Below are 27,854 nucleotides of genomic sequence, written 5' to 3' on the forward strand. Positions count from 1 at the left end.
GACCTTTAGTAAAAGGCTGAGTCGGAGCAGAGGATCAGCTCCGAACCCATCCAGCAAGAATGAAGGCGAGATAGACAACTTAACATCATATGAAGATGAAGGGGGCAACATCTAAATGCAAAACAGCTTATGTCACATTGGTGTAAAGTAGACATTGCCCTCACAAAAGTGACACAGATATTACTAGAGAAAAAATGTAAAAGGCCAGTGATTGACGGATGGAAGTAACGAGTCCATTTTACACTACGGTAAGCTCCAACCAACCAACACCTTTGGAATCTAACAGCAATAAATAATAAATTAACATTTAACTGTCTGTGGTGCCTGCCTGCTAAGGACTCATTTTTCCATTACCAAGCATTAAAACGAGAAACTGCAAGAAACACAAATGTAATGCATAATAATCATACTAATCATACCACAAATAAAATGTTACCGTTTGATCATTCCATATTTTTTGCTCATTGCTCATCTGCATATCGTGTCTAAACTGGATATCTTCAATCTGTTTTTTGTATCTTTCCAGTTGCACCTGGAATTCATTCTTTTTGATTTCCACAGCACTTCTTTCTGCAGCTGCCCGTCGAACTTTTACTTCCAGTTCATTAAGACGATTCTGAAATCAATTGTTTCGATGACAGTGAAAAAGACTAAAAAGACATAACAACAACATACTACAATTCACCACAAAAAGACCAAACACAGCAACTCAATGAATTTCGAAACAGCAATGAATACAATCAAGCACTTCAATTTTACATTTCTGCTTTTCTTTGGTACAGAAAGGACAGTTGTGTTGAGTAAACTCAACCTTGTAAGGAATGTAATGTAGCTCTATACCCACAACTGTAGTAATGACTGTTGGGATTCCTGCCTGCATAAGTCAGATGAGTTGCCTGACTTCAAGAACTCTTCACATCTTGGTTTGGTGGACTACCTCCTACTTGGATGTCAATGGTGTAAAGGAACACTGGCTGGTGCCATCTTCTGATCTTTCTCACCCTGGCTAAGGAATTCAGCATAAGGCTGCCAGAGCACAACCCACCTTGAGGGAACAAGTCCCCAGGGGAGTATGAGCCTCAGCCACAGGACTCCAAAAACTGCCTCTCGGGACTGCCACTAAACTCTGAGGAGGGGAGGTGCCTAATCAAGAGAGAGAGGAAAGGTAGGAAAGAGTGATGTGGTGGTCCATCCACCTCAATCTATGTATATCTGGAGGAAAGAGGGCATAGCAGGTGGGAACTGATATTGCAACTGTGGATCTATCTGAACATTTCCAACTACGGCAAGTTCCTAATGTGATTGTATTATGCTCCTGGTAAAATTCTGTTGCAGTACTGACTCTTGGGAACACTACCAAAGCTTATTAGCTGGTCCTGAGAAGTAGTAAGGGACAACAGGTCTTGCAGAACAGCCACAGCAAAGCATGCTATTGCCTTTGAAGTACTACTCAAGCTATGTTTGGAAAAAAACAGTGTACAGAAGACCAAGTTGCTGCTTTCAAAATAGGTTGTGTGCTAACCCCTCTCAGGAAGAAGGTGGTAGCTGCAGAGTCTTTTAGGAAATGAGCTCTATCATAGCATAGCAGTGTCTCCATGAAAGGAGTAATGGCAGTAGATGCAATATACTACCTATTTTAATTTGGTGTCTTTGCTAACTGGCTTACCTTCCCAGTCCTTAACATAAGAAATTAACATATCAGATTTCCTAATGAGCTTTGTTCTGTCTGAGTAAAATCCAGTTGTCTGTGCACATCTAGTGAGTATAGTAGTCTTTCTTCCTTATTCTGAGGCAATGAAAAATACTGGGAGACAAATATCTAGGCATGAAGGAAGGATCAGCACTTAGGGTGATTTTGTCCTTGAAAATATTGAAAAGGGCTGTCTTACATGAAGACTTACAGATCCAAAATGCTCAACAGATTTTACTGCCACCAGCAATGCAATTTTTGAAAATTAAAGTTTGAAGGAGATGGAAGCAGCTAGCTCAAAAGCAGGTGAAGCTCATCTTTTCTAATGTGCCATTTAGGTCGCATGATGGAGTAATTTCTTTTTCTGGTGGACTCAAATGCAATACCTCTCTAAGGGTCTGCTTAACTGACAATTGGGAATAAAGTGGTGAGTTAAGCAGCAGAGATGCTGACACTGCCAAATCATGAACCTTCAGTGAAGCATATGACAGGCTTGTTTTGTAAAGATGTGATAAAATCAAAAACGTTGAGAAACAGCAGGACGTGGAAAGAATCTGGGTCTTGGTTTCTGCTAACGCACCACATGGAGAGCTTCTTCTACAGAGACAGACACGATTTTCTTGTTTTAGGTTTTCTGGCCTCCCTCAAGATAGACAGCATGTCTTCAGAAACCCTGTTCCTAAAAGGGATGAGCACTAAATCATCCACACTGTCAGCCTTATTCTCAAGTTGGGGTGGACTAGGGATCCTTTCTTTAAAGTTAAGAGGTCCACACTCAGGGGCAACAGGGCCAATCCTACTTTTAAGTCTAACAGCAGAAAAAAATTGCATTGGCCACAATGGAGTTACCAAAAGCATTTTTCGCCTATTCTCCATATTCATTAAAAGCCCAAACTGCTCCAGATCCAGGCAAAAAAAGACAACTCATGCAAATCCTTATTATATCCACACCTAGCACATTAACTTTCACAGAAAAGTACAGTTTTGTACCTACCATAAATGTAGATGTCCGATAGGTATGCATCTGCAGTCTTTACATATGGGTTGTCCTGCCTCAGGCAGCCCTTCGGTCGGCCGGATTCCAAAGTCTGGGTCCGGCGTCGGCTGATGTCGCCCTTTTCCCCGACGTCAGAGCGCCTGGGGTATAAAAGCATCAGCCAACGCCATCTTCCTCAGTTTTTCTTGCCCCAGATGCCCTCTAATGAAGGCTAAATTTGGAGAGATGCAATAAATTCCAAACATGCACAGTAATATATATATATAACAAATACACCATAATAGATAACCCCAGCTAGCTAGAAAGAGGGATAACTACTCAAGGAATACCACAGAGGGGTAGGAGGGAGGGAAATCCTGACTGCAGATGCATACCTATCGGACATCTACATTTATGGTAGGTACAAAACTGTACTATGTCCTTCAAGGATGCATCTGCAGTCCTTACATATGGGTAGAATACCATAGCCAAGCTGGGGTTGGTAGGACCTAAGAAAAGGATGGTGTAGCTAAAATGCCCTGCAGGACTGCAGTAGCAAAGCCTGCTCTGGATCTGGAATATAATGGTAAGTTGTAATGCTTGGAAAATGTATGCACGGAGCTCCATGTAGCAGCTTCTAAGATGTCCTTTGTAGCCACCCCTCTTAAGAAGGCTGTGGAGGTGGCTGTGGCTCTGGTGGAATGAGGTCTAATGTTGGCTGGCACAGGTTTGCCATGAAAAGAGTAACAGAATCGAATGCAATTCCCTATCCATTTTGAAATTGTCTGTTTGGAAATTGCTTTTCCTTGTACACCAGCAGCATATGCTACAAAAAGCTGGTCAGTTTTCCTGTAAGTCTTAGTTCTGTCCAAGTAGTAGCGCAACTGTCTGTGAATGTCCAGGGTATGCAGAAGTTTCTCTCCTTTATTTTGTGGATTTGGAAAGAAGGTAGGCAGGTGAATAGCTTGGTTCAGTGAGACCCTGGATACCACCTTTGGCATGAATGAAGGATTGGTTCTCAAGGAGACTCTGTCCTGATGAAAAGTAAGAAATGGTTGTAATGCCATGAGGGCGTGTAACTCAGATACTCTTCTTGCTGAGGTTATGGCCAAAAGGAAGGCAGTCTTCCAAGACCGGAACTGTAGTTCTGCAGATGCTGCTGGTTCAAAGGGAGGTAGAGTTAATTTTTTCCAACATGAAGTTAAGGTCCCATGTAGGCACTGGTGGTTTCCTTGGAGGGTTGATGTTTTTTATCCCTCTTAGAAACTGCTTTAGCAGCGGATGAGAAAATACAGGTGGATCAGTGTTGTACTCTGCTGAAATGGCTGAAGCATGAATTTTTATGGAAGAGTAAGAGGCCATTATGGAGCATTTCTGCCAAGTATTCCAGGATATGTGGAATGCTCATTACTGTCGGATCTTGGCCCTTTGTGGAGTTCCAAGTACGAAATCTTTTCCATTTTGCTGAATATGCCTTTCTTGTGGAAGGCCGCCGAGCTTCCTTGATGATATCCTTTACCCTTTTGGATAGTTTATCCAGGCGAGGAGTCAAGGTATTTTCCAGGCTGTCAGCTGCAAGGTTTTTAGGCTGGAGTGCAGAGTTTTGTAATTGTGCTGTGTCAGAAGAAGTGGCCATTGTGGTAGAGGCCACGGTTTCGTACGTGACAAGCTCCTTAACAGTGGGTACCAATGTTGTCTTGGCCAGTCCGGAGCTATCAGAATCACTTTTGGTTGTTCTGTCCTGATCTTCAGTAAGACCTTGGTCATTAACGGAAGAGGTGGAAATGCATATACTGTTAGAGTATTCCAGCTGAAAGAGAGAGAGTCCACTTTCCATGCTTGTGGGTGGTATGTCCTTGTGCAGAATTTCTTCAGTCGATGGTTGTGGTGGGAGGCAAAAAGATCTATGTCCGGCCTTCCCCATGATTGTGTTATTTGAAGAAAGGTGTCTGGGTGCAGCATCCATTCGTGTGGATCCATGATGTTTCTGCTTAGGCTGTCCACCAGTACATTGTCTTTTCCTGGTACAAACTGGGATTGCAGCTCTATATTTAGTTTTAGGGAAAGTTCCCAAAGATTCATTGCCAGCCTGCAAAGAGGGTAAGAATAGGTACCTCCTTGCTTGTTTATGTACCACATAACTGTGGTATTGTCTGTCTTTATTAGCAGGTGGCCTTGATGTAGGAAGTGCCTGAAGGCCTCGATTGAATGTATCACTGCCAGCATTTCCTTTTGGTTTATGTGCAGGCGAAATTCTGTTTGTGTCCATTGTCCTTGAATGCATCTGCCCTCCATGTGCGCTCCCCATCCATGGTCTGAGGCATCCGTGGTAATGGTTTGGCTGATATTTGGTTTGCTGAAAGGCAGACCCATGTTTGACTGGCTTGCTTGAGCCCACCACAGAAATTCCTTTTGAAGGCATGGAATGAGGGGGATCAAAGCTTCTAGGCTGTGACTGTGTTGAGACCATAGACTCCTTAGGTACCATTGTAGTTTCCTCATATGCAGCCTTGCTTGTGGAATCAGAAGAATGCAAGATGCCATGAAACCCAGGGCCTGCAGTATTTTCCTTGCAGTCAGCTGAGTTTGCTTTGCCAGGTTTCTGAAGTAATCCGGTAGTTGTTCTTGTTTTTCTTCTGTGAGAAAAGCCATTTGGGTGGTTGTATCTAGTTTTGCACCCAGAAAAATTATTCTTTGGGATGGAACAAGTCTTGATTTTCGAATGTTGACTGTGTATCCCAAAGCCTGAAGTAGGCGGATGGCATAACTCAAGTGTTTTACCAATGTTTGTTGGCTGTCTGCTTGTATAAGGCAGTCGTCCAGATATGGGTATATTTGAATCCCCTGAAGTCTGCAGTGTGCAATTACTGATGCCAGGCATTTCGTGAATACTCTGGGCGCAGTAGATAAGCCAAAGGGCAATGCTGAGAATTGATACTGCTCTGAACCTGCAAGAAATCTGAGGTGTCTTCTGCAACTTTGTCTGATAGGGACATGCAGGTATGCCTCCTTGAGGTCTAGAGTTACCAGCCAAGACCCCTTGCCCAGCATGGGAAGGAGTTGCTGTAGGGTCAGCATTTTGAATTTTGGCACAATGAGATAAGTATTCAGTGCAGACAAGTCGAGAATAGGCCTCCATTGTTTTTCCTTTCTTGGGACAAGGAATAGTCTGGAATAAAATCCTTGGCCTTGTTCTGTGAGAGGAACCTTTTCTATAGCTTTCATTTGCAATAGGTTGGAAATTAGTTTTAAAGCCTCTGCCCTTTGATTCAGTGGCAGGTTTGGCATGCCTTTTCTTTTTGGTAATGTATGAAAATGGAACCTGTATCCTTTGTCTATTATTTGCAGTGTCCATTTGTCCCTTGTAATACTGTGCCAATTTTTTGAGAATAAAGATAGCTTTCCACCCAAAGGTGCTTCCAATTGAGCCCTGGTTGGCGGGGTCAAGGTAAAGTCATTGAGTCTGTCCTTGTGCAGCAGTTGTAGGTCCTGCACTACCTCTCTGGTTAGGAGGCTGCCATTGACGTCCTCTGTAGGAGCCTCTAGCTTGCCCTCTACCTCTGGCACGCCTGTTCTTGCCTCTTTGAAATCTCTCTGTGTCTGGAAAGGACCAATTCTTAGAGGGCCAATTTCTGCTGAATCTTGGTGGTTGGACCCGGAGAAAATCTTTGACTGTTTGTACAGATTTAGCCTTTTCCTCAAATTTCTTTAAGACCTCCTGAGCAGTGGAGCCAAATAACTTTTGCTTTTCCAGTGGCGCATCCAGAAGCTTTGCTTTAACATGATCTGGCAGAGTTTGTTCCTTCAGCCAAGTATGTCTACGTATGACTGCACCTGTCATTGCTGACCTACATGAAGCTTCCAATGCATCATAACCACACTGCAAGAAATGGTTGCTAACCTGTTGGGAGTTATGTACCAGATCCTGAAGTGACGTGCGATCTAGGGGTTCAGGTGAAGACAGTTTTTTATGCAATTTATCCAACAAATACTCTTGGTACTGTATCATATGGAATTGACAATTTAATGCCCTCATAGAAAGAGTGGAAGAAGTATACACTTTTTTACCCCATCTCTCTAAAGCCCTGGACTCCCTTTCAGAGGGGAGTGGATTTTTAGTAGTGGCAGATGCAACCCCTTTAGGGCCCTGGGAAATAGTTTCAGGGTCAGCAGAGTGGGCCTTGTAAAGGAAATGATGCGAGTCCGGGACCCTGTAGTACCTATCGGGTTTGACAGGAGCCGGAGGAAGGGAGTCAGGGGTAATGCTAGACTCAGAGTACACATCATCAATGACATTCAAAACAGGAGGCATAGCCAAAGGTCTATGCTGAGGTAAATGCAAAAAAGTCCTTAATCTCTTCCTGGAAACAGAGAATTCCTGGCCCTGCCATTTGAAATGCTCTCTCATGGAGTGAAGGGTCTCCCCAAAGGACAGCTCTTCAGGAGGGGAGGCAGAGGGAATAGATTCCTCTGCATCAGAATCCTCATAGGCTGTAAAGGCCTCATCCTGGTAATCAGAAAGAGCAGAGCCATCTGAGGCCTCATCAGAGGACAGGGGATCAGTGGGCTCAACCCTGGGCCTTTTGTCTATAGGAGGATGAGAGCCCCTGTCCGGATGTGGCTGAGAGCCCCTAATTAAGGAAATAAGGTCCTCAGCTAAACTTAGAATCTGTGAACCTGTAGTGGATCCCTGAGGAATAGCCTTGGGAGGCAGAGATTTTGGCTGTTTAGCAGCTTTAGCCCTTGTGAATGCCTTTATGGACATGGATGCAGGAGGCCTGGCTGCTCCACGTGCTGGCGTAGTTTTGTCTAGGGAAATGGTGTCGGATGTTTCTGGGACACCGGTTTCTGAGGGAAATTCTATAACCGACTCAGAAGAGGCCTCTGGGGCCGAAGTTGTCGGTTGTGCGGTTTCGACGGTCGGAAGTACCAAGGACTCGGTTTCAGCAGAGACCGAGACACTCGCGGTAGGCCTAGGCGTGGTTTCAGCCGAAACCACGGTCCGCGTGTGTCGGTTCTTGTCCTTCCGTTTTTTGGTTAAATGAGAAGTCGGAGTCTCCGACGGCATATTGTAACAGTAACTAGCCCCCAAAAAGTTCCTCTGCAAACTCCGCCCGACGCCTAAGAGTGAGTCGGTTGAAGGAGGCACAGGCTGTACAGGCCGAGACGTCGTGGTCTGGGCCTAGGCAGGGGAGGCAGTAAGAATGGAAATCCTTATGAGGTATTTGTTTCCCACAAGTTAAGCAATTATTAACTTTAAGCGTTTGATCTGACATCGGCTGAGGCAAGAAAAGAGTCCCCAACAGGGTACTTAGCTTTTGAAGTCTTCGCTAGCTGAAGATACAGGAGCTGGCCGACCGGCACTTGCGAACTGCTTCTGCTTCGGGCACCACGTGGCAAGAAAGACTGAGGAAGATGGCGTCGGCTGATGCTTTTATACCCCAGGCGCTCTGACGTCGGGGAAAAGGGCGACATCAGCCGACGCCGGACCCAGACTTTGGAATCCGGCCGACCGAAGGGCTGCCTGAGGCAGGACAACCCATATGTAAGGACTGCAGATGCATCCTTGAAGGACATCAGACATCTATTCAACACAATCCATTAATAAAAAATGGGCTATTGATAATACACAGAGCAGACAAACATTTTTGCTTCAATTATTAACCATATTTCCAAAGTCATTTTGTTCCGTGGCAGGTCTAGCCAACCAATGGTTTAAACCTTGGCTCAAGATGATTGTCACTTCTGAAGTGACACCCTGACCCCATGTGCAAAAATGGGTTGAGGATGGATGGATGGATGTACTTTTCTAGAAAGTCTGGAAAAAGGCCACACCCAAGGGATTGACAATGCAGCCAAGATTTTTTTTATAAACAAAAAACATCTTTATTGAATTATCACTTATGATACTGGCAGTCATACATTTATATAAACTGAAACAAACCACATTTAGACATATTTTCAGTTGCAAACATTATACATCACATATAATCTTTTATAGTCATTGGCCATCAAACATTACGCAGCTCATTCAATTTCTGCCTTCCTTAAACCTCATCCCTCCTCTAAAATATTAGCATGCATATATTCCCATTATGTAGTCTGCTCCTACTATTTTCTAAAGATCCTATTTCCAGTCCTAGTATCACTGTTACTATACTCACTACTTCTAGTATGGTTGGCTTAGATTTTAATTTCCATTTTTTAGTAAATGATTTTTTTTTTTTTTTTGTCAGCCATCAGAATTAAACTCAGCGAGGCTTTACCTTGTATAGGTAATTCCGATTCCATATCTCAGCTCACAAACTAATTTCCTTAGTTACATCAATTTGCTCATCCAGTATTTCTGACAAAGTAGTCTGCATGGATTTTTTTTTTTAAGTCTGCCAACTCATTACACTACAAAAAATATTTTTCCAATTACCTATTTCTTCCCCATCACAGCTCCAACATTTGCAATCTACCCAAGGAAAAATTATTTCCGGAGTCTGCTTGTGGTATAAAAGTACCTATGCAAGCACACCCAAGCACAAATCCTAACTCTTCTAAACACTGTTGCACATATGGGAGCCATACATATATTCTCCCACTGTTTCTTTGTGAACTGCTCATGCAATCTCTCTTCCCAATCCTTTCTAACCACCTCTGATTATTACAGTTATCATGCAATATTTTATATGCCTTAATAATTATCTTTTTTTTAATGGCAGCTTCTACTAAAAACTCTACCATGCCGGTCTTTTACTTAGGATCCCCCTTTCCTTTCTCTATACTCTGATATCAATCACTGATAGGGAAGGCAATCTCTAGCCTGCAGTCCAAATGTATTCTTGGCCTCCTCTCATTCTATTACCTTTCATTTTCTAATTATTTGTTCCCAATACCTTGGTTCCTTTTCCATTTTTTGCAGTAAAATCCAGCCCCCTCTTGCCTATTCTCTGTACCCCAAATTACATACATCTCTATTAGCAGAACTTTCTTTCTCCATTCTCATGTTGGCTTAGTTCTTAGAATACTTTCTGCTACTTCATGAACATAATATTATGTATGGTTGCTGCGATTCTCCTTAAGGATTTGCATCCAAAAGCTCAGTCTCTCCTTATTTCTTGAGCTTCCCCCCATTTCATCATCCTTTCCACTTTGAATTATGTACATTGCACAAGCAAAAAGCTATAAGTCTTAACTGTGTAGCCCTGAAATACCCCTTCAAAATCAGATAATCCCAAACCACCTTGTTCTACTGGAAAGACCAACTTACTGACTTGACTCTTGCCATCCTCTCCTCCCAAATAAAATCCTTCAGCTCTTTATTAATTGCTATACACAACTTCTCTGGTTGATAAAATATGCCTGACCTGTGTATAAAACTAGAGAGACTAACAACATTTTCATTGCTTGTATCTTGTTCTCCATGCCCATAAAACAAAGCTTCTAGTTTCTGTTTTTGTATTATTTTTTTATTTAGTCTCTTCCCACATATACTTATCTACCATAACAGAATCTTTTTAACCCATACTCCTAAGTACTTCATTTAATCATGTCCCCATAAATATGGGTTTCTGAACCAATTCTTGTGCGGGTACACAGTTTAAAGCTGTTGATTTTATCTTCATTACTTTTGTATCCCGAAAACCTGAAACGGTCAAAAGAATATTCTTTTTATGGTTTATCAGGGAGAAAACATCATCTGCAAATAAAGCCAACATATCTCGATTACCACCATACCAGAGTCCTTTGTTTTCTTTGCCAATGGTTCTAAATATAATGCAAAGAAGACTGCCTGGTTCCCCTGCTCAAACTGAATTTATTAGGGAGGAACCTCCACCCACTTTAATTTTCTCCTCAGATCCCTCACATAGCCTCCTAATTAACCTTATTATAATATCAGGAAATACAGATGCTTCCATTGCCCTACTCATAAAATAAATGCTTTCTCTGCATCAAGACCCACCAATATAAGTGGTATTTGGTTATATTCTGCTTCCATTTGGATCATCTTGTTCTATTAATGTTGTCAAATTGTTTTCTCCCCTCCACAACACCACAATGATCCATCATTTAATTTTGGCATCACCTTTGTCATTCTTTTAGCCATTATAGACAAACACTTTAAAATCATGGTTTAGAATTGAAATGGACTTGTATGAAGTTGGTTCTACTGGATCTTTACTGTCTTTAGGTTATTACAGCCACCATAGCTTTCTTCCAGGATGTTGGGTGGTTCTTCTCCTTTTAAAATGCTGTTAAACAAAATCCTCCAGATCTTTATCACTTTCTTCCCTCCTAGTTTCCAAACTTCTACAGCAATACCATCTATTTCTGGAGACTTTCCTGTAGATTGGTTATACATGACCATTTTTATATAATTTCATCCTAACCTAATTGTTAGTAATTGAGCCTCAGCTACCTCTAACCTTAGCATATTAAATTTTTCCATACATATTTCCATCTGTATTTTTTTTAATTTTCACATTTCTCTGCTTTCTACAGATTTTCATAACATTTCTTTGGCAACAACACTTTTTATTTTCTGTTACCTATGGCATTGTGCTAAATGCTTTTGTGCTCTGCAGTTATTAAAAAATTGCTTCATAGCAATCTTTCTAAACTCATGCATATTATCCAGGTGGTCCCTTATTTTCTCTTTACCTCTCTATAGTTCCTTCTTTTCTTGTTCTGTGATATTCCCCCTATTCTGCAATGCTTTAACCTTTAGAGGGACTGACAAATAATTCTCTTTACTTATATCTTTTTCTTTTATTCCTACCCTATTTTTAAACTCCACGTTCAATTTATCTTACTGCCTAGCTAAATTTTCTGAACAAATTTCTATCTTCCCTAATAACTCCCAAATAATTTCCACTGCCCATTCCTTAAATTCCTCTCAGTTTAACAGATAGGTAGGGAAATGCCAGTGTCTCATTTTTTATTTCATTACTCTGCATTTTTATTTTAGTTATTACTGGTCTATGATCTGAAATAGTTACTGGTGCATATCAAAATTTTCAAGTAAATGCATGTGTTTCTGTGAATGTAATTTCCATCTAGCCTAGCCTAGTTTTTGTACATTGGGGAATAATATGCAAAGTGTCTCAGAGCTCCTGCTACTGAACCCATATCTTCCATACCAAATATTTTCATACATTTCATAAAAAATGTACCCTATTTTGTTGTATTTTCCTTTCTAGGTCCCCCAGATACATATTGTTGCAAATCAAATTTCAGTCCCTACCTATCGGTAATGCTCCCTGCTGAAAGCAGATTATTTCTCACAGAATTTGTTTAAGCTCTAATGTAGAGGTTTTAGGTGGTGTGTGTGTGTGTGTATAAATAAATATATATATATATATATATATATATATATATATATATATATATATACACACACATAAATATACACACACACACATATATATACATATGTATACATATACACACACACATACCTATATACATTCCAAGGTAATCCTCCCCCCTGCCAGTAGCCCCTTACTCCTACAAATCTACCATTGTAACCTTTCCCCCCTTCTATGACTATTAGAGCTCTTCTAGCAATTAAAGTACTCCCCATTTCCTCTGTCCCAGATATTCCACTGAATAACCATCCTGAAATTGTTTCTTTATCAAATTCATATGCTTCTTTCCAAACAGTCTCCTGTAGCACAGCTATTTGCACTCTGCATTTCTTAATATAACTCACCAGTCTTTCTTTTTTGTACTTTCAGCTTTTTTGTTATATGCATGCACTAATGTTTTTCACACTGATCTTTTATACAGTTGTTTCTGTCATATGCATTTGAACCTGTGTCACATCTTACAATACTTTTTATTTTAATGAAAACACTCAAAAACAAAAACAACCCCACCCCATAACCTGCTAACTTCATACAAACACACAAGACTATATACATATTCACATAATAAAGCTTAAATGTCTTAATAGGAACAATTGTTCCAGATTGACAGCTGCACCTGCAGGCTTTAATTAACCTGTGATGAAAGATATCCATGCTAAGACTCATGGTAAAAACTGTGTTTCTACTTTAAGTGCTGTCTTTTTTTGTCTTTTTATTCCTCTCCCATATGTAGTAAACGACTTAAAAGCTTTCGGAAAACATTATCTTTTAGCCAGTGAAAGAAAATTCTGTTTTTACTGCTCTTATTAGCTTGTCTCTATAGAAACATGAGCACCAGACAGTTGCCTTCAGCTAAAAGCTTCTCATGTTGCACAGTGAACATTTATTTGCTAAAGGAATGTTTTTCATTACTTCATTACATTCAATGATCTTTTTTTTTTTTTACTTACTTATTTTTAGTTTACATTTGTTGACCGGGATAGTCCGACTGGATACATGTTCATTTTCAGAGGAGGCCCGGGGAGAAAAGCTCCACAAAAATAATAATAATAGTACAATAATATTCAAAGAGAGCAAAAGGATGTAGATACATCATTTCAGAAGGTACAACACAGTAGGAATACACTGGCACATGCTAAAGGTTAACAGAGTGAGAAAAAATATAAGAGATCATTTCACAAAGTTAAAGCACAATAGGAAAACCCTAAAGTATACAGAAAGGTTAAACTCAGCAGGCATAACTATATTATAGAAAATATTCTCTCCACACCATCAAGCCAATAGCAAGTTTATTAAAACTGACAAAACTTACGGATAAGCAAGCTATCCTTCCTCAGTGTCTTGCATAAAACAAAAGTTAAAAGCAAGCATTTATATAAAAAGCACATGACACAGCCATAATTCAATTGTAACACGATTGACTCAAAGACACAGCAGCTGTAGAGAAGGGCTTAGTCAAGCAAGAAAAACGTTTTATTATTATTATTTTTACTAGTCTTTCTAAACAAGTTTAAGTATAACCTGTTTATTTGTACCAAGAATTCACAAAAGGCATAGCAACTACGGGGAAGCCTTTATTGAAACAAGAAAACAACTTTTGTTATTATTATTATTTTTTCTAATCTTCCTTGGTTTTCTCTTTAAAACTGGTTTTAGTGTAACCTGTTTATTTACACCAGGGGCTCTATCTACTTCAAGTCTCACTATCCATTCATATTCTTTCATATCAATATTATTGTTATGATCACCTAGTCTTATTTCTGAATAAATAACAGAAATGACTCTAAAAGTGAACTCATGGGTAGGACCCATCATAGAAATATGATGAGCCAAGGAATTTGTACCTATATTCCTTCTAATCTCAGACCTGTGTTCAAGGATCCTATCCCTTAGTCTCCTTGCTGATTTCCCCACATAAAACCCCGGACATTGCGTACAAGTGGCAAGATATACTATCCCAGAGGTATTACATGTCACTGTACATTGAAAAGTAAACCTTCTGCCACCAACAGGATGCACAAAATCTGAACTTTGATTTATACTTGTGCAGCTTGAACAATTATAACATGGAATGGTACCCTTCTTCTGAAAATCCAACTTTTTCGGATTATTTAATAAAAAATCTTTATAACATAAAAGTTGCTTCAATAATTACTGAGTGGATTAGCTACTTTATACAACAGCAAATATTTTATATATATATATATATATATATATATATATATATATATATATATATATATATACACACACACACACACACACACACACATATATATATATATATATATATATATATATATATATATATATATATATATATATATATTTGTTGGTTTACAACAGAAAACAGCAGCAACAGAAGTTAGATTTTTTAAACAGCACAAGTTAAGTAGGGGAGCTACTGGTGAGTCCCAATGAGCAAAAAACTGGCAATATGAAGTTACTCTGATACAAGTGAGACTACTTCTACTGAAAGTACAGAAAACATGCACTTATCAATGAATGGTTCTGATGTAAACATTTCATGTTTAACAGTTATTTTACTGCTAACGCATCTTTTCCTGGAATTAAAAAGAAATGCAAATATGATCCTTAATACATAGCATTTGGATTTGCACAAAAAAAAAACAACTGTCTTCAATGTGTTGCACATTCAAAGATTTTGTATAACAGTGCCATGGCTCCTGCAAAACTTAAAGGCACTTCTTATATTAAACACCAACAAAACTAGAATATGTTGAGTTTTTCTTTCTTTTTAAAGAAAAAGAGAAAGAACTGAAATCTCATCAAACAGTGAAGCACACATATAAGCATACAGAACACAAGTCAATTATTTAAGTATCGATTTTTATATACAACTCTACATTGCAAAAAGAAAAAAAAGTTTACAATAAGAGAAGACAATTATGCCTTGTATGTTGGGTGCATGCCAAACATATTAGATAATACATTTTTAAGAAAATAAAAAACATACCTTGTTCTAATTATACTGCTTTGAATCTTATAATTATGATGTGTGAAGATAATTATTGCCAACCAATAAACATAATTAAAATTTCAAGACTTATGCTCTTCAGCTTGTTGAATCAACAATCATCACAAAAGTCTGTTAAAGCAGATTTACAACAGGAGCTGATCCAATAGATCACTATTGCAGTAGCCTAAGCTATAGGAGTCCTGCCCAACTGCTACCTTTTTCAAAGTGAAAGGGTGCTCTCCAAGTGCTCTGTCATGAGCTCCACATAAAAGACAGCTCATAGCTTTCTTGCCCCAAAAACCGAGGCAACAACCTTAAAAGAAAAATGCTTACAAAATAACCAAAAAAAAAGAAGCCATACACACAAAAGATATACATATATACAGCTCCCTATCGAAATGTTGGCACATGTATATGCAAGTCTGTTCTTTCAGCCATGACTCAATTTCCATTTGTGAGGGTCTGTCCTAGGCCCACTCCACTTGTCTTAAGTCTGTAGAGTGAGATTGTGCTGAACTGCTATATCAAAGGATAGCATCTGCACAGAGGTTAAAATCTAGTTCACCCAGTTTGTTTATCCACCACATCACTGTGGTGCTGTTTGTAAAGAGTTGTAATGGTAGTAGAGACCACAGATGATTGAGAAAATTGACAGCATTTAGGAATGCCAACATCCCTTTTACATTTATGTGTCCTGTTCTGTCTTTTCTGTTCCAATGGCTCCATACGTCTGTCCCTGTAAACACTGCACCCCACACAAAGACTGAGGCATCTGTTGATTGCGCTGGAGCTGGGAGAGAAAATGGGAGACATGGATTATGATAAAACTGGTTTCTCCACCAAAATATCTCCCTTTTCACAAAGCAGAAAACTGGAATTTGGAATGTAAGGGGATGGTGATGCAGGAACTGCGCCAGTACACATTTATGGACCACTGAACGTTTCTCATGTGGAGTCTTGTCAAAGGAATCGTGACAATTATAGGCACCTTTAGACCCAGTATCATGAGAAATTCCTAGGCTGAGACAGTAGCCTGAGTGGAAAAACTCAGGAATAGCAGATACAGATCTATTTTTCTTGTGGAAGAAAAACTTTTTGAACTGAGGTATCTGGGAGACACCCCAGGAAAACAATCATGTGAGAAGGAGGCAAACAAGACTTCTGTATGTTCTCTTGGAATTTCAGTCTGTATAGGAGGTCTCTCGTAAAAGTGAAAGGTCCCATCCTGACACTTTGATAAACCTCTGCAAAGATAAGTAAGTAGTCTAAATAAGGAAAAATGTGAATACCCTGCAGTCTACAGTGCGCTATCACAGGAGCTAGACACTTTGTGAATACCCTTGGAGAAGTCAGAAACAGTAAAGCAGAGGAATAGCCAGAATGTTCCAGACATGGAAATCCTCAAGAAATATCTAAAATTTTGATCCATAAAAATGTGAGGATATGCATCTTTTAAATCTAAGGTCACCGGAAAACTCAAATGGGGCATGAAATATAACAAGCTGCAAAGAATAACATTTTGATCTTGGCCATGATCACAAACAGGTTTAGAAAGTTAATGATCCAGAACTGGTCTCCATGAATTTTTTTTCTTTGGCACCAGAACATTCTTGAAAAAAAATCCTTCTCTTTTGTTAAGGAGGGAGGACTGTTTCTATCACCCCTCAGCCAGTAGATGCTGAAAGGCAGGAGGGAAAAGAGAACCTTCGTCTGGCAGACGAGGTGGTATCCCTTGAAAAGGAAGAAAAGACTTTTACTGCCATCTGCAATGTTGATTAATTACTTTCAAAACTCTGTTGCCAAAGACAGAAATGGGGGTTCAGACTCTCTGTAAGAATTAAAAGTTTCCAGTGTGGTAAAAGGGAGGAGAATCCTGTAGATAGTCAATCTGTCTTATCAGACTGTCCTTTACTCTGGGCTTCCACCATTCTTTTTGAAACCTCCTTGCCACTATTTTTAAATGTTTAACTTAAACTTCTTAGAGAAGGAAGGTTGAAAAATCTGAGACATCAGCTTACCTCTCGTCACACTTGGTAAAGACCCCTGCAGCAGATGGTTAAAAAAACTAACAGTCCAAATGTGAATTCAAATTTCAGCCTTGAAATCTTAAGGAAGGTTTTGAGTAATCAACCAATTAAACCTCCTCTTAGCTCCAATGGCAGCAGCAGTGGAAGTGGAATCAGAATCAAAGTATATTTCAATAGTGGCTAGCCACTTGAGACACAAAAGTAATTACATATGGATGTTTTTTTTTCCTCAGAAGAGAAAACAAATGTCATAAAACTCCTCATGTACTCAAAACAGGCAAGTGTAAACTTTAACACATGAGCTTCACAGTTGACAATTCTAAAAATGCACTTTTTCCCCAAATCTATCAAAAACTCTCCTATCCTTGTCAGAAGCAAGGGTTGGTATTAGCCAAATGCTTAACAGCAGGGTTCATCAGAAAAATAACTGCTGGGTCTGATCTGGGATTAGTGCGTAAAAACTTAAGATTGAACAACTTTATATAACCTGCTAATTTTCTTGGGGTACAGCACATTGGTTGCAAAGCAAGATACAGACCGTCACATAATTGTCCTCTAACATTGAAAGAAAATGAGGCATCGGAGTAGATTCAGGAAAATCCAGGTGCAATAAATCATAATACGGCTTCAGAGACAGTGGAACATCATGTGACCACTGAAACAGATTCAATGCAGAAACAGTTTGCCAAAAAAAAAAAAAAAAAAAAAAAAAAAAAAATTTTTCTTCAAAGGGACTGGCAGAAGTCATACACATCAGAAACCTGAGAAGAAAAGCGTAACATTTTTCCCTTCACAACCATTATGTGATTTAAAATCTTTAACCTCTTCAGAGTATGAATAATCCCTTTTTGTGTTGCCAGAAACAGCTGAACTGAAAAAAGAGTCAAGAGCCTGGATTCAACTTTAATCCAAATCTGAGTAACCAAAACAGGGGAAGACGTATGTTCCATTTTGGTTAGTTAGGGAGGAATTCCCTGCTCCTTTTCCAAGGACTGACAAGATCAGTTCTCCCCTGCCTACCAAGGGCACACCAAAAGCAATGAATGTTTCCATCCCCCAAGTTCATGGTAGCTGTAGGGACTTCAACCAAAGGGAGCCAAGGAAAAGATGAATAGTCTGAGGAGCCAAAAATAGCAATACCAGAACTACCCATCTGTGGCCGATGCACTTTAGCAGCCTACCGAGGTGGCAAAACCTGTTACCTTTCTTTTCTTTTTTTTCTGGGTGGTAAAGGAGTGAGGATCCAGTAGGTTGCTTCACGGTAAAGCCGAAAAAGATGCCAGATCCCTGGTGAAGCCTGGCAACAGTAGTCAGTAAAACGGGTAAGATGTAAAAAGTCACTTTTTCCACAAAAGCACTTTCCCTACATCCAATAGTAAAAGTCAAAAGTAACGCTCCTATTACTGAAAGTCAAGAGACCGTCAATAAAAACATTTTTTCCAAGCTTAGAAGTTAGTCACAGAAAAAGTTCAGTTTCTGTTATTAAAGAAAAGTGTGGAAGTTTTATTCCCCCTGAATTGTACTCATCTGCCCAGCAATGGAAAGCATTAGTGCAGTATTGATCCTCAAAAGACAACAAGAGATTCTTCTACTGCAGGAAATCTCTGAAAGGCTTAGTGCCCAAACAACTCTTTCTCCCTCTCAGCTCAAGCTCACTAATGGTTTGGGCATGTGGAAAGTACCCTTGAAGCTTCAGAAGCTGGCTAGGTGCTATAATCCTTGGCAGGATATAACCCCATACAGCTAAGGCTACTGCAGCAGTGATCATAATGATGACTGCATCACTACATAACTCAAACAACGATACTAGAAACTTACAATCCCTCTACCCAAAGCAAACCGAGTTATTTTTAGAGAAGCCTGCCTGCTTATCTTACCAGACTTCTTTGAAAACGTTACTCAGGCATTCTACAATTACAGATTGGCGCACACATCTCAACTCGGTCTAGCTAAGACCTCTTAATATTACTATAAAACTGTGATATTACAGACAAACTAATCAATCTAAATGTAAGCCCTTAAGTAGCAAACTGACTCACAAACAGAATTCAGCAAATCAAAACTGGGTGCACACTCTCCCCTAAAAGACCTATTTATAGTGGGGTTCTCCGGCCTGGGTGTTGGGGATGCTCCTGTTTCATATTTATTTCTCCGATGTCAAGACTGACATCAGAGGTTTCTGACTCATCAAGTTTAAAGATGATTGCAGACTTGGTGCCATCATCAACTCTCAGGAAAACACCCGGATCCTACAAGAGGGAGTTTTCTTCTTTCGGCTGTTCCCATTGAGGGTTGTCACAGCAGATTATCCGTTTCCATTTCTTCCTGTCCTCTGCATCTTGCTCTGTCACACCAACCACCTGCATGTCCTCTCTCACCACATCCATAAACCTTATCTTAGGCCTTTCTCTTTTCCTCTTACCTGGCAGTTCCATCCTTAGCATCCTTTTCCCAATATACCCAGCATCCTACAAGAAGAGGTAATGTGTACAAATAAATGATACCAGGATCACTGGCTAAACTTAAATATGCCAGAAAGTATAGTATGTTCCTTTGGTAAACAGGACAACCCATGCACCCACCACATAAATAGTATCCCACAAAAAAGTGAGACAGTCACCAGGAACTTTAGCACTTTCCTGTACAATAAATTCTCTTTCAACCAGCAGATATCAATTATGGTTAGAAAATCTTTTTAACTGACCCAGCTGATCATCAAAAACATATCTCCTAGATTGAAAGATCTTACTACCCTTCTCTTTGCTTGCCAATGTGGAACAGAACGTTCCATTTGGTAGATACCTGTCCTAACACGTAATGTAATCCGAGAAAGTCCATTGTTTTCTCATTAAGAGAATCGGGAATATGTTCCATGTGTTACAATTATTGCTGCAATTTATTGCTGCAATACTTTTTCTCCCTATCTGTCTCAAACAGACTTCAAAAGGGTACCCTCTGCCTAGCTTACAGGGTCTCATCAAACCCTGTCTTGTGTGATCTCCTACATATCCGCAAAACCTGTAATATCAAAAACACATACAAATAACTTGAACTTGCACTGAAACAAAACCTACTGGAAAGACAAACACCACTTCCAAAGAATCCCTTTCTACTAGAACAGAATGCACCTTCATATAAAACAAAGTAGTTCCCTGATCAACGTAAACTCAGCCTAAAACTAATGGAAGAATAACCAAATTCATCAACGGTTTATCCCAGCAATTCCTTATGGAAAAGGGTAGTAAGCAGTGGGAATTGCTGAGGCTACACTACAAATGATCCACCTGATCAAATGTCTAGAAATAATATTAAGAATTTATTTAGTTTACACAATGCACTTAAATTATCACATTTTAAACAGTGACATGAAAATAAATATAAAAGAAGACATAGTAACATTTTCCATTGTTACTCTCGTGCAGTACACATTATACATCTTTAACTTTTTTTTAAACAGAAGTCACTCAAGCATTACATAAATTGATCAATTCCGCCTTTCCCTTAAACCTCACTCCTCATCCTGAGCGTTACTCTTCAAGTATTGTTCAAACAAATTCTATTTCTTTCTATGCAATTTGCTGCTTTCCTTTTAGCTTGGTGGATCCTATTTGGGCGTCCTGCAGAATACTACAGCACCATAAATGAGAAGGAGAGACTTTTTGCTGATCTAACTACCTTTTTTGGCTTTAACTGTTTTTGCTTATCGCATTTTAAAAAAAAACGTTTTTACTGTGGTTATATTGCATTTCTGCTGCATTTTACTGTTAAACTGTTGTACTGTGTGTGCACTTGATTTATCTGCTTAAAAGTTAAAATTTAAACTGCATTTAGTACTGCAGGCATCATACTCAAATGTGACAGCCTTTTCTGTGCATTTTTACTGTTTAAATTGCTTTTTGCTGCTTAATTTCTTAAAAAAAAAAAAAACAAACAAAAAAAACGAATAAATACTATCTGTACTGCTCGTTTCCCACCTTTCCTATACTAGAATAGTCCGGATCCCATATCTGCTGGTTTCAGGACTTTAGTCTGTGTTTCTGAGTGGTCCAGACCTTGTTGTGGTAGTGGGAGGTCTTTCTGCTCATCAATGAGAGTGCTAAGCATTAGAGCAGCCTGTCGCAAGAGGAGTGGTTTCCAGCTCTGAAATTAACCTTGCTGGCCGTTTTGGGCTGATTTCTACCTCTTTCAACTTTCTGAGTTAAAAACCTGTGTTTGCGCATCACGCAGCGCCACTTGGCTAGGGTTAAACCATTTCCGGTACCATAAAGTCTGCTCTTCAGTTTTTCCTTTAGAACTAGCCAGATTTTTAATTTTAGCACTTGATTCTGCTTCTTCATGCTCAGCACTGGTTGTAAGCATTAAATAAGCTACGAATTACTACAGCACTCAACCTTCCTCATTACCTAGGAGATGACAGCTTTTTGTACTTATCTTCCTCAGTTGCGTAGAGGACAACAAGCTCGAGTACTTACTTCCCTAACTTGTCTAGAGGAAAAAGTACAGTTGTGTACACTTACCATAAATGTAGATGTTCAAGTGTCTTCACTGTTGCAGTCATCACTGTAGGGTTCTCCCCTGCTGGCAGGCAGTCCTCGGTCGGCTAGAATCCCAAAGTCTGGGTCCGGCGTCGGCTGCTCAGCCATGCTCCCTGACGTCAGTGCGCCAGGAGTACAAAACTGGCAGCAGACGCCATGTTCTCCAGTTTTTCTTGCCCCAGATGTCAGGTGATCCAAAATGAGAATAACCCCATACACTTTTGCAAATACACCTCAGAAGAAGGGTGAAGAAGGGAACCACACAAAAGAAAAAATGAGAGGGGACAGGAGGGAGGGTAACCCAGACTGCAACAGTGAAGACACTCGAACATCTACATTTATGGTAAGTGTACACAACTGTACTATGTTCATCATGTTTCACTGTTGCAGTCATCACTGTAGGGTTGAATCCCAAAGCAGAATAAAAGGGAGGTGGTCATAAAGCAGAGGGGGTGGCTAAAAGGCCCTGCAAAACAGCAGAAGCAAAGCCTGCACTAGACTTAGAGTAGAGAGGTAGATTGTAGTGCTTAGAAAAAGTATGCACTGAACTCCAAGTTGCAGCTTCCAAAATGTCTTTGGTAGGAACTCCCCTGAGGAAGGCAGCTGAAGTGGCAGCAGCCCTGGTAGAGTGAGTCCTTATACTCCCTGGGATTTGCTTTCCATGGTGTGAATAACAAAATCGGACTCCATGAGCAATCCATTTAGAAATGGTCTGTTTTGAAATGGCTTTGCCTTGGGAACTGGAAGCATACGAAACAAACAATTGCTCTGATTTCCTGATGTCCTTGGTTCTGTCCAGGTAAAAACGTAGTTGTCTGTGTACATCTAAGGAATGCAAGATCCTTTCCCCCTTATTTTGAGGACTGGGGAAAAAAGTTGGCAGGTGAACAGTTTGATTTAAAGCCACTGTGGAAACCACCTTAGGCATGAAAGTAGGATTAATCCGTAAAGACACCCTGTCTTGGTGAAAAATAATGTAAGATTCCACAGCCATGAGAGCTTGCAACTCCAAAACTCTCCTGGCAGAGGTCAGAGCTAACAAGATGGCTGTCTTCCATGATAAAAACTTGATGTCAGATGTGGCAGCAGGCTAAGGAGGTAAAGTGAGTTTTTCCAAGACATAGTTGAGATCCCAGGCAGGAATGGGTGGAGATCTAGGGGGCCTTAAATTCTTAGCTCCTCTGAGAAACTGTCTCATGAGCTAGTGGGAAAAGATTGGAGGGTCTGTATTATAATGAGCAGAGATAGCAGATGCATGTATCTTTATGGAAGAGAAGGAGAGACCCTTATGTAATAGGTCTGTCAGATAAAGTAAAATCAGAGGAATATTAGGAATAAGAGGATCCGAATCCTGAGCCTGCATCCAGGTACAAAATCTTTTCCATTTTCCTGCATAAGATTTCCTAGTGCTAGGACATCTGGCTTCTAAAATGACATCAATAACATGTTTGGGTAGGAGAGAATGAATCATAGACCCTGGATTAGCCAGGCTGAGAGTTTTGACATGGGAGTGCAGAACCTGACCCTGGTGTTGGGACAGAAGGTTCGGAGTCTGAGGTAAAACCCAAGGGGGCTCCTGAGAAAGGTTTTTCAGTGTTGGATACCAAAACTGTCAAGGCCAATTTGGGGCCAGTAAAATTATCATCTTGGGCTTGTCCTGCTTGATCTTTAATAACACCCGTGGAAGAAGAGTTAGAGGCGGGAAGGCATACCCCGAGAGGTTTCTCCAACTGAATGATAGTGCATCCACTTTCTATGCTAGTTCGTGGAATGTCCTTGTGCAAAAAATCTGTAGTTGATGGTTGAGGTGAGATGCAAAAAGATCTATGTGCGGGCATCCCCAGGCTGTTGTAATCATCTTGAATATTTCGGTGTCCAGCATCCATTCGTGTGGGTCTGACAGGTTCCTGCTCGGACTGTCTGCCAAGATGTTTTGTTTCCCTGGTAGATACTGAGCTTGTAGATCTATTTTGCAAGCTAGAGCTGTGTTCCATAGATTCATGGCTAGTCTGCAAAGGGGATAGGAGTGTGAACCCCCTTGCTTGTTTATGTACCACATAACTGTGGTGTTATCTGTCCGTATCAGTAGTTATCCTGGTTGTAGAAGATTCCTGAAGGCCAATAGAGCATTCTGAACACCTAACATTTCCTTTAAATTGATATGCAGGTGCTTCTGATCATTTGTCCAAAGGCCCTGCAAACATGTGCCCTGCAAATGGGCTCCCCATGCGTAATCTGAGGCAGAGGCAGACTGAACGCTTTCCCTTTGTTTTGAATACATGCCTTGGACCACCAAAGGAATTTTTTGAATACATGCCTTGGACCACCAAAGGAATTTTTTTTGAAGACAGGGCAGGACAGTGATCTGTGTGTCTAAACTGTGGCAATGCTGGGACCATACACTTTTTAGGTACCACTGTATTTTCCTCATATGCAGTCTTGCATATGGTACGAGAAGGATGCAGGAGGCCATGTAACCCAAAGCCTGCAGGAATTTCCTTGCAGATAGCCGAGTTAGTGATGCCAAGGTTTTGAAAGTTGAAGCCAGCTGTAATTGTTTTTCGGATGTCAGAAATGCCATCTGGGTTGTTGTGTTTAGAAGAGCACCCAGAAAAGTTATCTGTTGTGAGGGTGTCAAATTTGACTTTTTTATGTTCACAGTGAATCCCAGGAACTTGAGAAGATTCTGAACAAATTCTAGATGCTGGAGTAAGACATCCTTGCTGTCTGCTTGAATAAGACAGTCGTCCAGATAAGGGTAAATTTGAATTCCCTTGAGTCTGCAAAAAGCTACTACTGGTGCCAGGCATTTGGTGAAGACCCTGGGCGCAGTAGACAATCCAAAGGGCAGCGCAGAGAATTGATAGTGCCTCGATCCGGCCTTGAACCGGAGGTATTTTCTGCACTCCTGCCTGATGGGAATGTGTAAATAAGCCTCCTTTAAATCCAAAGTTACCATCCATGCATTTTTGCTCAGCATTGGCAGAACCTGCTGTAGAGTAAGCATCTTGAATTTTGGTATCTTGAGAAAAGTGTTCAAGACTGACAGATCCAGAATGGGTCCTGCATGAATTTTGCTTTCTGGGGACTAGAAACAGCCTTGAGTAAAAACCTTGTCCCATTTCTGAAAGTGGAACTAGTTATATGGCCCTCATAGCCAAGAGGGCTTCCACCTGGTTTAAGGCCTCTACCCATTGATGCTTTGGTAGATCCGGCCATCCGCTTGGTCTTGGTAGGGTATGAAAATGGAATTTGTAACCTCTTGAAACCACATCCAGAACCCACTTGTCTTGGGTTATACGAGTCCAATTTAGGTTGAAAAGAGAGAGTTTTCCTCCGAGAGGGGCTTCCAGGCTAAAAGTTCCTACAGCCCAGCAGAGGGAGTCATTGAGCCTGTTTTCTATGAGCTTGAGATCTGTCCTCTCCACCCCTAGGGGTGGAAGCAGTCCACTGTCTTGGTCTGTAGGAGGTCTGTGTTTGGGGCCTTCCTCGGGAGCATCTGTATCTACCCCTCTGAGGCCTGTATGAGTTGGGAAAGGACCAATTTTTAGTACGCCAATTCCTACTAAATCTGGGTGGCTGTACCTGTAAGAAATCCTTAACTGTTTGCATGGATTTTGCCTTAACCTCCATCTTCTTAATCACCTCTTCAGCCTTAGATCCAAACAAAACTTTATGCTGAACAGGAGCATCCAGTAACTTAGCATGTCTTCTAATGACTGTGCCAGAGGCAGCAACCCTACAAGAAGCCTCCAAGGCATCAAAACCACAGTGTAAACCATGCTTCCCTACTTGCTCAGTGGCATGCATTAAATCATGTAATTCCTTATTATCTGCACAAGCGGAAATGGAAGTTAGCTTTTGTTTCAAAACAGACAGTAGAAATTGCTGGTATTTCAGCATATGAAATTGACAGTTTAAAGCCCTAATAGATAAAGTTGCATAAATGTACACTTTTTTGCCCCATCTTTCTAAAGCTCTGGAATCCTTCTCTGTGGGAATGGGGTTTTTAGCAGAAATGGCCTTAACCCCCTTAGGGCCCTGAGAAATGGTTTCAGGATCAGCAGTAGGATTCCTGTATAAAAACTGGTGGGAATCAGGAACCCTATAATATCTGCCTGGCTTAACATGAGCTGGAGGAAAAGAGTCGGGAGTTAAGTTAGCCTCAGAAAAGACATCATCCACAATATCCAAAATAGGAGGGATAGCCAGGGGTCTATGTTGGGGAAGAAGAAGAAAATCCCTAAGTCTTTTCTTAGATTCAGAGTACTCCTGTCCTTCCCAGTGAAAATGTTCCCTCATTTCATGTAAAGTTTCCCCAAAGGAAAAATCCTCAGGGGGAGAAGCTGAAGGAATGGATTCCTCAGCATCAGAATCCTCATAAGGAGGGAAAGAATAATCCTGGTCAGAAGAAGACACTGAAGAAATAGTAGCCTGATCTGAAGAATCATAATGCAATTCCTGCCTTGGCCTTTTATCTGGAGGGGGATGTGAACCCCTAATCATAGTAAGTATCCTCCGCCATCTTAAGTAACTGCTTCTGAGACTTGGGTCCCGGATCAGAAGAGGCCTGGGCTGTAGTCTTTGATTTGGAAGGAGTCTTTGCCTTTGGCTTTGCCTTTATCAGAAGCTGTGTAGGCCTGAAAACCCCCTCGGAAGCCGGTACCTGCACAGCGGCTCCAGACCCATCCGAAAGAGCATTGTCCGAAGGTCCTGCAACTGAAATATTCAAAGGCCTAGTTGGCTCCTCGTGGGAGTCCGTTTCGGCCATCGGTTCCGAAATGGCCGACAACAGGGGCTGCAAGAGCACCTCACTGACGACGGCCGAACCTGAAGCTGGCTCTGTTTGTTCAACATCATCTATTTTGGACCTCGGAGGCCTGTCTTTATCCTTGCGTCGTTTGTGAACTTCGGTAGTTGGAAGCGTTTCCGATGACATTTTGTAATTAAATTGCCTACCGAAGTAATGAAATGCAAAATCATACCTTCGTTTAATCGTACGTTGATTAAATCTAGCACAAAACCAACAACTAGCTACATCGTGGTCAGGGCCTAAGCAAGGAATACAGTAAGAATGAAAATCCTTATGTGGTATTTGCTTCCCACATGAAATACAATTATTAACTTTTTCTGACATCGGACTGGAGCAAGAAAACAGTTTCCCCAACGGGGTACTTAGCTTTGAAAAGGAGAAGTCTTCGGACTGAAGTGCGTAAGAAAAAATTGTCAGGAGTCAGCCGACCGGCACTTGCGAACTGCTTCCACCGCACAGCAAGAAAGACTGGAGAACATGGTGTCGGCTGCCAGTTTTGTACTCCTGACGCACTGACGTCAGGGAGCATGGCTGAGCAGCCGACACCAGACCCAGACTTTGGGATTCTGGCTGACCAAGGACTGCCTGCCGGCAGGGGAGAACCCTACAGTGATGACTGCAACAGTGAAACACGATGAACATCAGTGATTACCCAGGCATGCCCAAGGGACATCTCCCAGTGTTCTCTCCTGTCTACCTGATGAATCTGGGCATCTTGGGGCAGTGTAGCAATTGCCTCATGCACACTGACAACCCTCTTTTCCTATCAACCAACACTACAACCTGTGAGAGATGCATTTATCTAGTGAAACTAGAGGCAATGGTCTCTCAAACCAAGACTGAACTTGTCAGTCAAGAGAATATGGTAAACAGTTGCACCATACCACACTCATCACATAGTCCCACCACACCTACCCCACCAAAACCCATACACAGATACACAAAAACATTCACGGAGGCTCTCAATAATAATCTGCCCAAGCAACACAGACCTCCAAAGCAGAAACGCAAGTAACCTCCACCCCTCAACACAACCCAAAAGACACATAACCCACAGACTCAGTGTGCCACTCAACCACAGCCCAGAAGTCAAAACAACGTATCCAACACATTAGTCATAACTGACTCTATAGTCAGGCACACTGATGTTCCACTCACCAGACTAGACAAGGAGAAGGTTACTGTTAGCTGCCTGTCGGGTGCCAGGATCTGTCACATAACACATGCACTCAGGTCACTCCACAAGTACAAATATGACTCAGTCATTGTCCATGTTGGTGTGAATGATCGGAGACATACCTCCCTGGACTACATGAAAAGAGACATGGAAGAGCTCTCCGATCTTGTAATCCGGGCAGGTATGACCCTAGTCCTGGAGTAGCATCCAACCTTCACACAGAATAATACCACAGTACAAGGACAAAATGATTGACTTCAACAACTGGCTAAGCTTCTGGTGTCATTCTAAGGGGATTCA

The 27,854-nt window shown here is 40.9% G+C and overlaps 1 protein-coding gene across 2 annotated transcripts in view; it reads right to left on the minus strand.

Annotated features, from left to right (window-relative positions):
- Positions 1-27,854, minus strand: part of GOLM1 (golgi membrane protein 1) — a 1,295,551-nt gene that overhangs the window by 959,554 nt on the left and 308,143 nt on the right. For both annotated transcript variants that reach the window (XM_044060901.1, XM_044060899.1), the window contains exon 3: positions 437-616. In XM_044060901.1, the coding sequence (XP_043916836.1) occupies positions 437-616 (180 nt within the window). The remainder of the gene's footprint in view (positions 1-436; positions 617-27,854) is intronic.

This window comes from Protopterus annectens, chromosome 2.part0 (assembly GCF_019279795.1).
Source record: "Protopterus annectens isolate FY-2018-M chromosome 2.part0, PAN1.0, whole genome shotgun sequence".
Taxonomy (NCBI): Eukaryota; Metazoa; Chordata; order Ceratodontiformes; family Protopteridae; genus Protopterus; species Protopterus annectens.